The sequence below is a fragment of the Malania oleifera genome, chromosome 10, assembly GCF_029873635.1.
Source record: "Malania oleifera isolate guangnan ecotype guangnan chromosome 10, ASM2987363v1, whole genome shotgun sequence".
Taxonomy (NCBI): domain Eukaryota; kingdom Viridiplantae; phylum Streptophyta; class Magnoliopsida; order Santalales; family Ximeniaceae; genus Malania; species Malania oleifera.
In genome coordinates, this window is record NC_080426.1 from 29,289,532 (window position 1) to 29,305,076 (window position 15,545).

The following is a 15,545-nucleotide window of genomic DNA, read 5'->3' on the forward strand; positions in this document are numbered from 1 at the left end:
TCGGATGCTGAATCTCCATAGCTACCAACGTTGATACTCCAGACTTCTTGCTCAGTGCATCAGCTACCACATTTGCTTTCCCTAGGTGGTAACTGATAGTGCAATCAAAATCTTTAATCAACTCTAACCACCTTCTCTATCTCATATTCAATTCCTTTTGGGTGAAGAAATATTTTAAACTCTTATGGTCGGAGAAAATCTCGCACTGCTCGCCGTATAGGTAATGCCTCCAAATTTTCAGTGCATGTACTACTGCCGCCAACTCAAGATCGTGGGTAGGGTAGTTCTTTTCGTACTCTTTCAACTGTCTAGACACATATGTCACTACCTTTCCATGCTGCATCAACACACAGCCAAGTCCCTTCAAGGACGCATCACTGTAGATAGTATACCCCTCACCCTAAGATGGGATGATCAATACCGGCACTGTGACTAATCTCCGCTTCAGCTCCTGAAAACTCTGCTCACAGCTATCGTCCCACTCAAATATGGCCTTCTTCTTCGTCAATCGTGTCAGAGGCCCCGATAAAGCTAAGAACCCCTCAACGAAACGACGATAATAACCGGCTAAACCCAAGAAACTGCTAATCTCTTGGACGTTCCTCGGTCTAGCCCATTTCACCACCGCCTCAATCTTACTGGGATCTACATAAATTCCATCTCCTGAGATGACATGCCCCAAAAATACAACTTTCTCGAGCCAGAACTCATATTTACTGAATTTTGCATACAGCTTCTTCTCTTTAAGCATCTGCAAAACCCTCCTCAAATGTATCTCATGCTCCTCATAGCTCCTCGAATAGACCAGTACATCATCAATAAAAACAACTACGAACTGGTCTAGGTATTGGTGGAAGACTCTGTTCATCAAGTCCATAAATACAGTAGGAGCATTCGTCAGACCAAACGGCATAACAAGAAACTCGTAATGCCCGTACCTGGTCCTGAAAGCCGTCTTCGATACATCTTCCGCTCTCACCTTTACCTGATGGTAAAATGATCTAAAATCGATCTTCAAATATACTTGTGTAGGAGCTAGTCAAACAAGTCATCTATATGGGGTAAAGGATATTTATTCTTAATAGTCACTTTATTAATCTCTATGTAGTCTATACACATCCTCATGGTCCCATCTTTCTTTTTCACAAATAAAGCTGGAGCTCCCCACGGAGATACACTGGGTCGTATGAAGCCTTTATCTAGCAAATCCTGTAACTAATCTTTCAGTTCGGCCAACTCTGCTTTAGAAATAGGTGTTGTACCTAGAAGTAGATCAATGGAAAAATCTATTTCATGATCAGGCGACAAACCTGGTAATTCATCTGGGAACACGTCTGTAAACTCCTTTACTACAGGCGTATTAATAAGCTTCAATTCATTTTCTGAAATTTCCTTCACAAAAGCCACGAATCCCAAACAGCCATTCTAAAGCAGTCTCCTCGTCTGAACAGCTGAGACCATCTGAGGTAAGGATTACACTCGTGACCCTGTAAATCTAAATTCTGGTTTCCCTGGAGGTCTGAATATCACTTCCCTGGCACGACAGTCTATAATAGGAATTAGCCGCTAGCCAATCCATGCCGAAAATAATGTCAAACCCGTGTATATCTAAGACCACCAAATTAAAAGATAAAATCTTCTCCTAAACATTAACTGGACAACCACAAAGTACCCTACTACATCTCACCGCTGACCCGGTCGGTGTAGCCACTAATAACTCGACATCTAATGATTGCGTCTTTGCCCCACATAATTTTACACACTCCAAGGACACAAACGAATGTGTGGCACCAGAATCAAAAAATGCAATAACTTTAAATGAAAACATACTAACAGTACCTGTCACCACGTCGCCAGCCGCCTCATCGTCGCCCGGCGTCAAAGCAAAAACTTTAGTTGGGGCCGTATTCCTTTGCTGGCCTCCTCGTGGTGCTTGGTAACCTCCTCGGGTAGGTCTAGGAGCAGGAGCAGTACCAGTCTGTGTCGGACACTCCCTCATCATATGCCCTAGATCCCCGCACCTATAGCAAACACCTTGCCTAGCACGACACTCCCCCAGGTGTCTCTTCCCGTAAGATGGGCAAGTTGGAGATGGCTGCGCACCCTGGAAACTGCGATTCCCGGTCTCCTATCTTCGGTCCCTATAATAGCCACCTCTCTTCCATGCAGCACGACTGACTCTCTTCTGGGAACCAGAAGGTGTAGACCTCTTCTTTTGCCTCTGTTCTTCAGCTTCCAACCGATCACCAATCTCTGCTATAGTGGCTCGGTCCACCAGCTTAGCAAAATCCTGCAACTTTAATATCGATACCTGCTTGTAAATTTCTCTCCTCAAGCCTCTTTCAAACTGCCTTACCTTCTTTGCCTCATTTGGAATGATGTACGGGGCGAAGCGAGATAGCTCGATGAACCTCGGTGCGTACTGTTGCACTGATAGCTGTCCCTGCTTCAGATTCAAGAACTCTGCAATCTTAGCCTCCTTGGAAGAGGCTGGAAAATACCTGTCGAAGAATATCTCTTTAAATCGCTCCCATGTCATCTCTACAGGTATAGTCCTCTGTTGCTCTAACAATCTCACTGCTGACCACCATCTCTCAGCCTCCCCAGTCAGTTTATAGGTGGCAAACAGCACTCTCTGCTCCTCTGAACACTGCAGCACTGCAAATATCTTCTCCATCTCTTGCACCCAATTCTCAGCGACTGCAGGATTTGTCCCACCTGAGAAAGCTAGAGGACTCATCTTTATGAACTTCTCTATCGAGCTACTGTGGCCTCTAGATGAACCACTGTCCCTTCGAACTTCTAGCAATCTCTACCATGACATGCTGTGCTACGCTGCGTAAAACGGCATCTGAATCACTACCCGCAGTTCCCGAGGGTCCAGCACCCTCACTCCCACTGGCATGGGCACTATTGCCACCAAGGTCCATCCTGAAAAACATATAACTTAACTCAAAACCTCATTCTCTATACATATCACTCAACTCATATGGTATATTTTCCTAATTAACTCGTCACTCTTGATCTTAATTCAAGGTTCAATCCTGCAACCTAGATACCCAACCCGACGATAGTTTACAAAGACTTTCCTGAAATCGTTACCCCAGGAAAACCATACAAACCACCACGGAAGTCCTGCATCTAGCCTACAAAACCAGACCTCAAATTCACTTATCTTATACTCTAGTATTATTACTGCTACACTCTAGAGTCTACAGAACCTAGTATCCTAGGCTCTGATACCAAATGTAACATCCCTCAATTTCTAAATATAAAATGTCACATAATAGATAAAATGGTCAACCCGAACCCGTGGGTAACGGGGACACCTGTTAAACACAGCGAAAATCTACGCAGCAGTAAACATAAAATCCACACATTCATCCATAAAGCATAATACTAGTAACATAATACCAGAGTTTACTACATCTCCCAATACTGTACATATATACAACCCTCAAAATATCAAAATGACACTAGGAGCATATAACAAAAAAATCTACTGATCCTAGTACATAGCTCACCCTTCTATTAGGGAAGCACCAATCACTCAACGGTGGCCCTGGCCCGCCGGTCTCTCTGGGTTTCCTGAAAATCATTTAATGTTGGGGGTGAGACACTTCTTAGTAAGGGAAAATAAACTAAATACAACTGTGTGGCAACATGAACATTTAAAGTGCTTCTACATATACAGTACATCTCATAACTCTGGAAATAATCATAATATCATACTGGATAATCATGTACTTTCATATTTGTTAATAAATCGTAACATACATAAGGATCTGTTATAACTGTAATACTGAAAATATGCCCAGGATGAATAGTTAGCTAATGTCATGTATTACCCCCCATGACGGGTTGTGCAGCTCGAAGGCGGGACTCGACAATGGCTGGCCGACCACTGCCGAGTCAAATATGTCTATAAATACGATGGGCCCGCCACACCCTGGTCCGAACTGCCAGGTGCACGTCCACACTCTACTGAAAGCCACATCGACTATCCATCTCTCATCCCCTCGTGGGATGGTTAGCACTAATCTGACGTAGATATCTGATCTACACACATAGCTACGGTATCGAGCCCTGGACTGAACTAAACTAATATCTTGGTTGTAATAACATATAATACATGAACATATATAACATCATTGCGGCCTTGTGCCAAAAACATAGATACGGACTCGTGTCGAAATCATAAATACATGGTCTCGCGCCAAAAATGTAAATATGGCCTCATGCCGATAACATAAATACATGGCCTGGCACTAAAATCTTAAATACGGCCTTGTGCCGATAATATAAATACGGCCTCGTGCCGATAACATAAATACATGGCCTCGCGCCAGATACATTTCAGATATTTACATTCTGAAAATAACTCATTTACCATATATTCATCAAACTCAGTATAGCATAACTCGTCTTTTCAAAATACCTGGAAATATGCTTTGCTCGTAAAATCATTCATACCATGATTCACTTCACATAAAAAATAATGTTCATGCCACACATATGTCGTTTAAAGTCATGCTTCATATTCTAAAATCATCATTTCTGGTATCTCATACATACATATACATTTTAATCATAATAGCAGTATTTTCCAAACATACATTTCATATGTGATAAACAAATATAGCATAGATTTTTATGAAAATAAATATGCTCATAATTAATTTTAACTTGCATGGAAAATAACTGCTTTAGTTTATTTCCTTACCTGACTACTGAGAAAGCCCCTAAAATATCCTAACCTGACCCCCGTATGACTTCCTGATCAATACCCTGAAACTCAAAACTCCCAGCATTAAACATGAGTATTTTCATGCGTACATCAATTTTTATAACTACCATAAAGTCTAATTGAGTTTAAAAAGTCTTACCTCAACCTAGGGATGATTTCCAACTTCGTTTTCCCAACGATCTGCTTTGGCAAACTCGTAGAGAATTTCACCAAGAACATCGTGGTAGCCTTAAATCTTCGATCCGGCGACTCGTGGGGCCAAAATCGAAGAGAGAGAGTGAGAGGACCGAAGAGGAGAGAGAGAGAGGAGAGGAAGCTTTAAATGAAATAAAAATCGGATTTTTAGTATTTATAGACAACAGAATTCGTCGACGAGCCTGACCTTCGTCGACGAGTTCTGCACAAATTTCATCGACGAAATCCAGTCTTCGTAGACGAAATTCAGTCAGTTCAAAACCCCCCTCTCGGTATTTTCTTGTCGACAAGGCCCTGTGTTCGTCGACGAAATCCTATGTTCGTCGACGAAGCTTGGCAGCTTCTTTCTTTATTTTTGTTTCTATTCCCCTTTCTTTTATCATTTAAATTCCATTTTAAATTCGGGTCGTTACAGGAAAACATAATGATAATCTCCATATAACATAATACTAGAGTTTACTAATTCTAACTATAATCCAAAATATATTAATCATCCACCTGTATTCATATATATACATATCTCCAAAACATTATCCACTAATACCAGTATGTTTCACAACCATCCATATCTTATGAAACTTAAAACATAAATCATAAAATATAAAATATACATATCAAAATTGACATAAAAATATACCAGTTTCTCTTTCTATTTACCAAAATTGCTATAAAATCTCAAGCTCTCTAAGCTCGATCTCGAGGAAATCCTGAAGAAGATAATTTCATATTCGGGTGAGACACATCTCAGTAAGGGAAGAAACCATATATTAAAACAGTGTGTGGTCAACATAAGTTTATATATAACATAATATTTAACATTTGAAAATCCTTAACATAATTTCCGAAATCATTCCCTGATCCTAATCAAACACATGCAAATGTTTAACTCACGAGATTACCCGGAGATAGGGGTGATTATCCGCCCATACAATTAGCACCCCTCTGCTCTGATATTTTTTACAACCCAAAGGTCGTAGTTAAAGTATACCAGGGCACTCACCTTACTCAGCAAGCCCTCAAGTGATAAATTAATCTCGTACTCACACTGTTCAACAATAGCTTATCGGCAAAGGCCCTAAGGATAGAGAAATCTACCAGCCCATACAAGTAGGTTCCCTCTACCTTAGTACGTTATGCGGCTACTACCACATCTGTAGCTACTAGTGCACTCGCCTTACTTAGCAAGCCCTCAGGCAAAAGGTACGCCTCGTCCAATCGTAACACGTTCTACGTACATACATACTTCTAATATCATAATACATCATTCTTTTTTGTCATTATACATTCATGCACATTCATTCCTGTTTATAACTTAACTTTGCATTTCGTTTCAATTTGAGTGACTCTTTCCCATTTACATCATTTACCTTTGTCATTTCATTTCATCGTCATTTCATTACATAACATTTCATTTCATTATTTCGTACTACAACTGGTCTTTAGCCATCATCAGTTAGTCTATGTAGAAACGTGCTAGATCTGCGAACACAGCTCCTTTTAGCTGTCATCAGTTAGTCTACACAGAAGTGTGCTAGATCTGCTAACATGGTTGTCTTTCAGCTGTCTTACATTTACGTGGTTACATTTAACATACACAGGCAACATTGTTCATATCATATTTTATTTTCATTGCTTTACTTACTTAGTCTGCATCTCAAACATTTAACATATATTTGCACAGAATCTCATGCCACACAATTTAGCAATAAAATTCATACACTGCCTGTAAAATAAGCCAACCAACATTTAATATTTATATACTGAAAATACCTTTCATTTCTTACTTAATTATCCTGAAAATATTTCCCACTTTCATCAGTTCATTTTCACATATACATATCTAATAAACAGCCTTAAACTTGAAAAAAATATAATTTAAACAGTTGACATTTTACCCATACTGAAACATATACACGTACATATATCATAATTTATTTTTCTATTAAATTCATAAAAATTCTGATTTAATATATATTTTTCCTCTTACCTGATTTCTTGAACTACGCCAACAGGGACTCTGAAAAATATCTGCAGCGCTCACCCGGACCCTGAATCAAAAATTCCTAACTCTAATAAATTATTCCTGAATAAAATATTATTTAAATATTTTCTAGAATCATAATTCCTAAATAAATTAATATATCCTTAAATTTAGCCAAATTGTCAAAATTTTCAAATTACACTCTCGCTTTGGAGTAAGGTCTAAAAAATTCCAATTGAAAAATTACCTACGTCAAAATGACGACAACGACGATTAGGACCTCGTAGTGGTGCTTGATCGTCGATTTAACAGTAGATTTAACCAGAAATTAAAAAATTGGGAAAAAATTACCTTTCCCCAGAAGCAGTGCCTAAGTCGTTCCTATGAAAAATCTGCTCCAGTAGAAATGTCGGTGGCGGAGTTAGGAACCCAACGACACTTTCCATTTTTCGATTAGCGCTTGTTAAACTGACAAAATTGAGGAGAGAGAGGAGAAGACAGAAAGAGATAATAGAGAGAAAGAAGAAGATTGAAACAGGCGCATAGAGAGTCTGAGAAGATCAAGAGAGGTAAGATTGATTTGGATTTCAAATTGAAATCCAATTCATTTAATTCTATCTTTACATTATTTTATATTATATATATATATATATATAAAAATATATATACTTATTACTTTAATCATATATATATATACCCATCACATAATTTATTTAATTAATTTAATTAAATAACGTTTAATTAATTTAATTTTACTATTATTTTTTTAATTTATTTTTTTCATACTATTTCTTTTTACTTGTTTATTTAATACACTAATTTAATAATGTTGAACTAATTAATTAATTAATAATTTTAATTAATTTTTTTTTCGGGTTATTACAGTTGCGCTTAAGTGGGCCTTATTACCGCACCTTACGTGCCTCGAATTGCATTTCACGTGCTTTCGAAAAGTTTAAGTTTATTAGGTTTTGGGCCCAACCATATATATATATATATATATATATATATATATAAATACTCATCATGCACTCAATTTTTCTAATGTGGGATAAACTTAGAAGTGAAATTCTCAACAATTTCTCCTTCACTTGTGAGTTCCAACTGTTCTCCCTTGAACGGAAATCGTCTCCCTCATGGGAATAACCTCAATTCTCCAACAGTTACTCAAATGAGTCTTACCACTGTGTCTTACGTGCCTTGAATTACATTTCACATGCATCCGAACCAATCCTACCTCCCACGTCTTCACCTTATTCAGATCCATCGTCCGAACCTAGATGATCTTTATTGATATCAGTCACATACTTGGTCTTCCAACTGTTAGCACCGCAAGAGTCCATGGATAAGCTTGATACACATGGGTGAACATCAATTTGATCCAAAAGTTTAAGCCTAATTGGTCTTGGGCTCAACCATGTATATAAACATTCATCATCCACTTAAATTTTCTAATGTAAGACAATTTCACAAGTGAAATTCTTAACAATATATATATGACAATTAATCGTAATAAAAACACACAAAAAAGTTCCACCAAAATATTATCTGTATTATATGTTTTAAAGACAATGTTTAATAAAATAGTAAATTTCAAATATGCTTTACCTATACATCTTTACTAATAATAAGATTGTATTAACATTCAAATTCATGTTAAAATGATAAATTATTACAATTTTGTATTTTTGTAATTGATCTTAATATTTGGATTCTCTCATAATAATAAGTGTTTATTATCAAACTTCAAAACTCAAATTCGTTTGTTATCAAACAATTTTTATTTTCTTGAAAACACACTTAATGTGACTTTCATATAATTCAAACTTCCAATTTCTTTTTAAAACTTACCTCATATCTATTTGACATTTGTTTTTCATTCTATCATCCTGTGGCCCGCGAATTGTATACATTTTTTATTAGTTTATTATTCAAAATTGGATTGGGTTTGCATTTCAAGTTGAGATTGGAGGGAGGGAAATTAATAAATAAAAGTTATAAGATATAAAAGCAATTATAGTTTTTTTTTTTTTTATAAAAAAATTCTTAGTGGATCATTTTTTAGGATATGATTTGGGGAGTCAAAGCTTCCCTTCCTTCTCCCTTCCTTCTTTCTCATTCATTTTATAAGATACAATCCAAACAAATAATGTCAAGAGAAAAAGCCTCCTTTATTTTATTTTCTCTTCAAATTATTCAATCCGAAACTACTACACTAAACTCGCACTTGAAATTTCTTTAAACTAATTCTCTTCATCATACTTTCTTCTTATCATTGTCATTATGTCCCATTTTCTATCTTTCCAGTGGAGTTTACAGAGAAAGTGTTTTAGCTTAAGCTTTGCTGTTGTTTGCCAATTGTTTGATTTTTCTTCCCTTGGAAACTCTCGTCTGTTCTTCCTTCTATTTCAATAATGGAGGAGGAGTCTTCACCTTCTACTACTTTTCAATCCTCCAAGGGCGTCCTTAATTTGTGACAAGGCAGTCAATTAAATGAAAGATTGTGGTCGGAGAGGAGAGGTCCACATGGACTAAGTACTGCATAATGTATTGAGAATTTCACTTGTGAATTTGTCCCATTTGATAAAACTGAGTGGATGATGAGTTTGGTCCAAAACCCAATATGTTTAAACTTTCGGATGAAGTTGGTCCTAGAAAAGATGAAAAAGGGATTTTTACTGGGCCATGGGTCAATCTTCGCCTGCTAGGCTAGAGGATAGCTAGTTCTTTGTCTAAGGTGCTTCGGATGTAGATACGTCTATCTCTTTTGATTTGGCGGAAATAGGTAAATAAAAAAACAATGAAGTAGAAGAACCCAACATTTATTAGCATTAGTGCCTCTCTCGACCCTACTACTCAACCCTTAGGCCCATAAGATAAAACATAACTGATTAAATTACTTGTAAGTTCATGATTTATAAATATTGTAATTATAAGATGGCTTGTAAATTGAGGACGAAAACATAAGCTAATATGAATGAGTAGCTAAGCTACCATTTTTTGCTAGGGCAAATTACAAAGTATGTATATATACATAAGCCAAATTAAAGATCTTTAATTATCTGCTCAGAAAAATTTTCCCTGCCACTCTCTCAACAGAGCCCAGAGCTCACTAACCAAAAAAAAGACTCCTTAACAACCCCCTTGCTTGGCTTCAATATTCTCGTCTATCAAATTAATCAGATGCATATACGATTGATTGATCATGCAAGTTTTAGTAATTAATGTAATCATACTAATCATTAAAGCGCAAATTATATAATATTTTAGACTTATTACGGTTGTGGCTCTGACTCATTAGTTACTCTTTATCTACTAAGTGTCATGAAATAATAAAAAGTTTCACATACTTTATATTTAATCATAACAACATTTTTTATATAACTAACCATAACTAACTCTAACGTAACTAATTTATTACAACTAATTTATTCTTAAGAATAGATATCTTGCAAGTCAAATACCGTCTCAAACTCTTTTCTTAAACTCCCCTCCGAGCCTTCTTTTGTTTTTTTACATATTTAGTTTTTTACATATTTACTTACGTAGTGAACAAAAAAAAAAAGATCCATTGAGCAAATAGAATTTTTTCAATGCGAACATATAAAAAATAAAAAAATTGATGAGATACTAATAAAGTAATGTTCTATTAGTATATAATAGTATAGAAGGGATTTGTATTGTATTGGGTCTACAGAAATATATATATATATATATTTATTGTATTGTGTCATTCAAGAAATTGAATGATTTCTTCTTCCTTCCGACTTTACTTTGAAAGTATCGATACAGATGTTCCGACTCAATGAAGTTCATTCTTCAAAAATATCATCAACTATATAAAAAAAAAAAGGATGGTATGAAATTTTTTGAATTATATGTCTTGTTTGTTGATCAATAAATTACTTAATTCTACAGAAATATATATATATATATATATATATATATATATATTTACTGTATTGTGTCATTCAAGAAATTGAACGATTTTTTTCTTTCTTTCGACTTTACTTTGAAAGTATCGATACTATCTAGAAACAAATGTTCTGACTCAATGAAGCTCATTTTTCAAAAATATCATCAACTAAAAAAAAATGATGGCATGAAATTTTTTGAATTATATGTCTTGCTTGTTGATCAATAAATTACTTAATTCTCGGTCCGTTAAAATGGAGAAATAAAAAATTAGCATGGAATGTAATAAAAGTTATATAGCAAATATGTAAATATATAAAAACAATTCCATTCAATTTTCGTTTTTCTGAAGGCTATACTAAATGTATTTAGTTATCTTTTTTCAGTGGAATTATTAAGGTAGTCGATATTGAATTATTTTGGTTGCACAAAGCTAAGCTCGAACGTTACAGTTTAAGTTCATATAACAAAGCCAAATGACTTTGGGACTAAATTGAAGTATATTAAACTTTTAAAATTAAAGCAAACATTAAAAAATTTTGAAAAATTATATAAATCTTCCTTGTAATTTAACCATAAAACAAGAAGTCACCCTATAATTTTGTTACATAATCACAAGACATCTTTATGATTTTCAATGTTACCAAAATTTATGATGCTATAAATTATGTTAATTAAAATGTGTGAAAATATTTAAATACGCCACAAAATTACTTAAAATATAAAATGAGTAAGAACATTAGAGTCTCCAATAACCAAAATTGTGAAGTGTAGTGACGATCTCATTTCCAGCGTCCAAACATGGCAATTTTAATTTACATACACCATAAAAAATGTATTAGATATGTACGTAGGTAATTACATTATTATACATAAATATGTACATACACAAATATATACATGACTATATATATTAATTAATATATAGATAAGAATATATACAAATACATATAAACATAATTAATATGTATATTTCTAATTAATTTTTTATTTATATAAGAACATGTAAAATTTAAATGAGAAATTTACAAAGCAAAAAAAATCTATCTTGAGGATGCTACAATTCAATTACAGAGATGAATCTTTTATTATTTGAGTTAAAAGACAAGATTTATTTAATGAAAACAATATTTGACAGTCACAAAATAATTTTTTTTTTTTAAAAAGGTATCATTGAAGGGCACTTTTATCCATAAAATAGCATTTTCATTTAACATTTTTTATTTTATTCAAGAAAACTAACAATGTTATAACTTTTCATAGTTTTGAAAATCACTAAGAGTTTATTGATCATAATTAAGATTAGAGGACAACTCTTTGCCCTTTGATTAAATTGTAGGAAAGATTTATGTAACTTTTCCAATAACTAAGGGGTCTTTTGGTATCACCATAAAAAATTAGAGAAGCTAAAACCAAAAATTTTAAAAAATATAAACTAAAGATTAGAAACCAGTGATTGATTAACATTTATAAAACTAATACAAATTAAAAATTTTATTAAAAAAATAAAAATATTTATTTTCATCTTTAAATTAAATAATATTATAAAAATATAATTAAAAATAACAAACAATGCACATTAAAAAAAAATTGCTATAATAAAAATAAAATTTATTATAATTATTTTACTTAATTATTCTACTTTCAAATTTTACTTCACCACAAAAATTTTATTGAACATAACAGTTTGAAGAATAGTGAAAGTATTTTGCAAATAACTTTAGTATTATTTTTTCAAATTTTTTAATATATTTTTTAATTATATTTAAATTCATATAATTATTTAATTTTAATTTTTAAATTAAAACTGCATAAAATAAATAATTTAGCTCAAAAAAATCATTTCTGAATATAAAAATTTCTGGCAATAGTTGTCAAAATAACGGAAAACCATAAAATCTAATTTTTCAATTTTTTTGACAAATAGTTAAAACCATTAATAGAAACAAAAAACTAACAACATAAACAAATATGTTTTTAAGATATATTTATTCACCCTAGAGAAACAAAGACAAAAAACAAAAAACCGCAACAATATCAAACATGCCCTAAACTTTTTGATTGCCTTCCATTAAGAGATGATGCCATTGAAACTCAAAAGATTAATTTTTATCGTCTTTTGTTCTGGATCAGTGATTCAACATTTCTTCAAAGCTCAAGAAAATTTGAATAAGGGTAAGATGCACTGAAATGCCTTAAAATTTGATAAAATGACATCTTTACCAAAGTAACAAAAATTTTAGGCATTTTCTAAAATTTATTAAAAAAAAAAAAAAGCATTTTAAAGAGTGTACACTGCTAAAATACAAATGTTAGAGAAAATCTACGAAAATTTAGAAACCTTGGGAGACATTTACCAAACATTTAGAGCCCACTTAGTAATAAGCAAAATTTTGGTTCTAAATTTATATTAGGAGCAAATGTCACCTTTTAAAAGATTATTTACAATGTCAATTTACAATATTTAAACATCATTTTGCCCATTGTTACTTCACCCGAACCATAATATCTCATCCATACAATTCTAATGGCATTAAGAGTGTTCTGCTTTACACAAGTACAAAATTTGAAATGAACAAGGGCAGTAATTTCTTTTAAGCACCAGAGAACCAATAACCAAAATAAATAATTATACAAACCCTCCCATACAGACCCTCCCTCCCCCATTCTTAGAGAAAGTTCAATAGCAGAGCAAGAACTTGACAAACCCACCCACCCACCCACTCGACAAAAACAACAGGGAATGTTCAAAACACACCTATACCCTCTATACATCTCCCCCCCCCAAAAAAAAATCTCAATGCACTGATTACATTACAATGGAATAGCATGAAATGCCCCCCTACCACACCACTATAATGGGTGTGCCCTGGAGAGAGAGAGAGAGAGAGAGAGAGAGAGAGAGAGAGAGATGCAAACTATGGAGCTAACACTGCACCCGTAAGAAAGAATTACACTTACAGCAATATCAATAACTAAATCTTGCAGAAATCAACTGCTAGCTTCCTCTGCTCCTCTTTTCACAAAGCCGCACATGCATTTTAAGAGAGATCAGATTCAGCCAATGGACAGGTGGAAGCTCCATCAGACTTACCTAGTTGTATATTTTCACTGGCTTCTCAAATGTGTGGCGGTTCTGCAAAATTGAGTTAGCAGTACAAAGCTGATTAACAATATTGATCAAAGGGCTGCCTCTGTTAGAAAAGTACTACTGACAGTAATACTTTTGTTGGGTGCCAATGAATAAACAAAGACTGAAATCATCTGAGTCAATTTAATTTCCAGACAATAATTTTTTACTTTTCGTTTTTCCCATGCTGAAATGTCAACATATTTAGAATTTAGATATTCTCTTTCTTTTTGGTAAAGGGACTGGCACGCATACCGTCACCCAAAAGAGCAGGCTTTCTCTAAATACAACAATGATAAGAGAAATGCCAAAACTAAACAAAATTTATGTCCTCATTTTAAAAACACACGACACATCAAACATACTGGAGGTTTTGGGGTAACATGTTTTTTTTGCCTCTAAATGCTTGCATAATGTAGATTTTGACTAAAACTTCTCAAAAACAAATTGTAGTCCAAATATCATGAACCTTCACTAGATATTTTACCATATTCCAGAAGGGCCCAACCCACTGCCACATGCTTTCATACCCATAAACAATCTCCACTTTGCTACATCCCTTACTTTCCAGTAAAACTGGATGGTGCTCAGACAAAGGCTTTGCGAACAGCATTCTTTTGCAAAGCCTCCACGAATTCTGTCAATGTCTACAAATTCTTCACAGGCTGCCATGTAAGCATTCACACAAGTTCTTTCCTTGCATATAGAATTAAAATCTATTGCCACACACCATGGGTCCAACTCTATTTGATTTGGCCAAACAAATTTTTTTACTTTTCCACAGAACTAGCTTCTCAACATTTTCTTCGCTCTTTCCATACACCCTGGTGAAACATCACTCCTTTCCTAGTTGTTTGAAGCAAAATACAGAGACAATGTACACTGCCCCAATAAAGCCTATTCCTTTTCAATACCTCATTATTCCATGACCAAAATGCTCCCCCTGCTGCACCTGTAGCTTTTGTCCCAACCCAATTCAGCTGCTTAATCAAGAGTTACCAGAGATCAGACCACTCAATTTTTTTAATGATAATTCATCTTGGCTTTCTTGCCCAAAGAACGATCCAGCCTCCAAACAATGTCTTTACAAGAGTTCCATATTGAAAAATGGACTATGCACATCACTATCAGAAGTATTTCCTTTCCTTTATGGACCAAAGAATGTGATACAGCAGAGGTTGTTCTGCCACTTCAAAAGCTTCAATTATTTTTCCCACCACTGCCTCAGCCAACAGATTTTTGCAACTACAATTGTCAATTACAAACTAACAAAACTTTCTTCCAACTGTGCATCTTGTTCTAAGCTGACATATCTGCAACCAATATTCCATCATTTGAACCATTTCATAATCTGTCATTTGCTCTTACTGATAAATATTGCCACATTACCCATTTTATCAACAAAGGTCTTCCTTCTAAAAGCGTTAACTAGAGATTTCCATGACAGCCAGAATAATTTATCATTGAAACATGGATGGGCAGCGAGCCATATTCAATGATTGTAGCGTCAATAAAACACCAGCTCAAGGAAGGAATTGCTCTAATACCAATTTGAAGCAGCATGCATGGAGGAAAGA

The 15,545-nt window shown here is 34.3% G+C and overlaps 1 protein-coding gene across 4 annotated transcripts in view; it reads right to left on the minus strand.

Moving 5' to 3' along the window:
• Nucleotides 1–13,583: 13,583 nt before the first annotated feature.
• The window catches only part of LOC131166304 (ubiquitin C-terminal hydrolase 12-like), a 95,082-nt gene continuing 93,120 nt past the window's right edge, over nucleotides 13,584–15,545 (minus strand). For all 4 annotated transcript variants that reach the window (XM_058124736.1, XM_058124735.1, XM_058124738.1 and 1 more), the window contains exon 32: nucleotides 13,584–13,974. In XM_058124736.1, coding sequence (XP_057980719.1) covers nucleotides 13,933–13,974 — 42 coding nt within the window. In that variant the 3' untranslated portion in view covers nucleotides 13,584–13,932. The remainder of the gene's footprint in view (nucleotides 13,975–15,545) is intronic.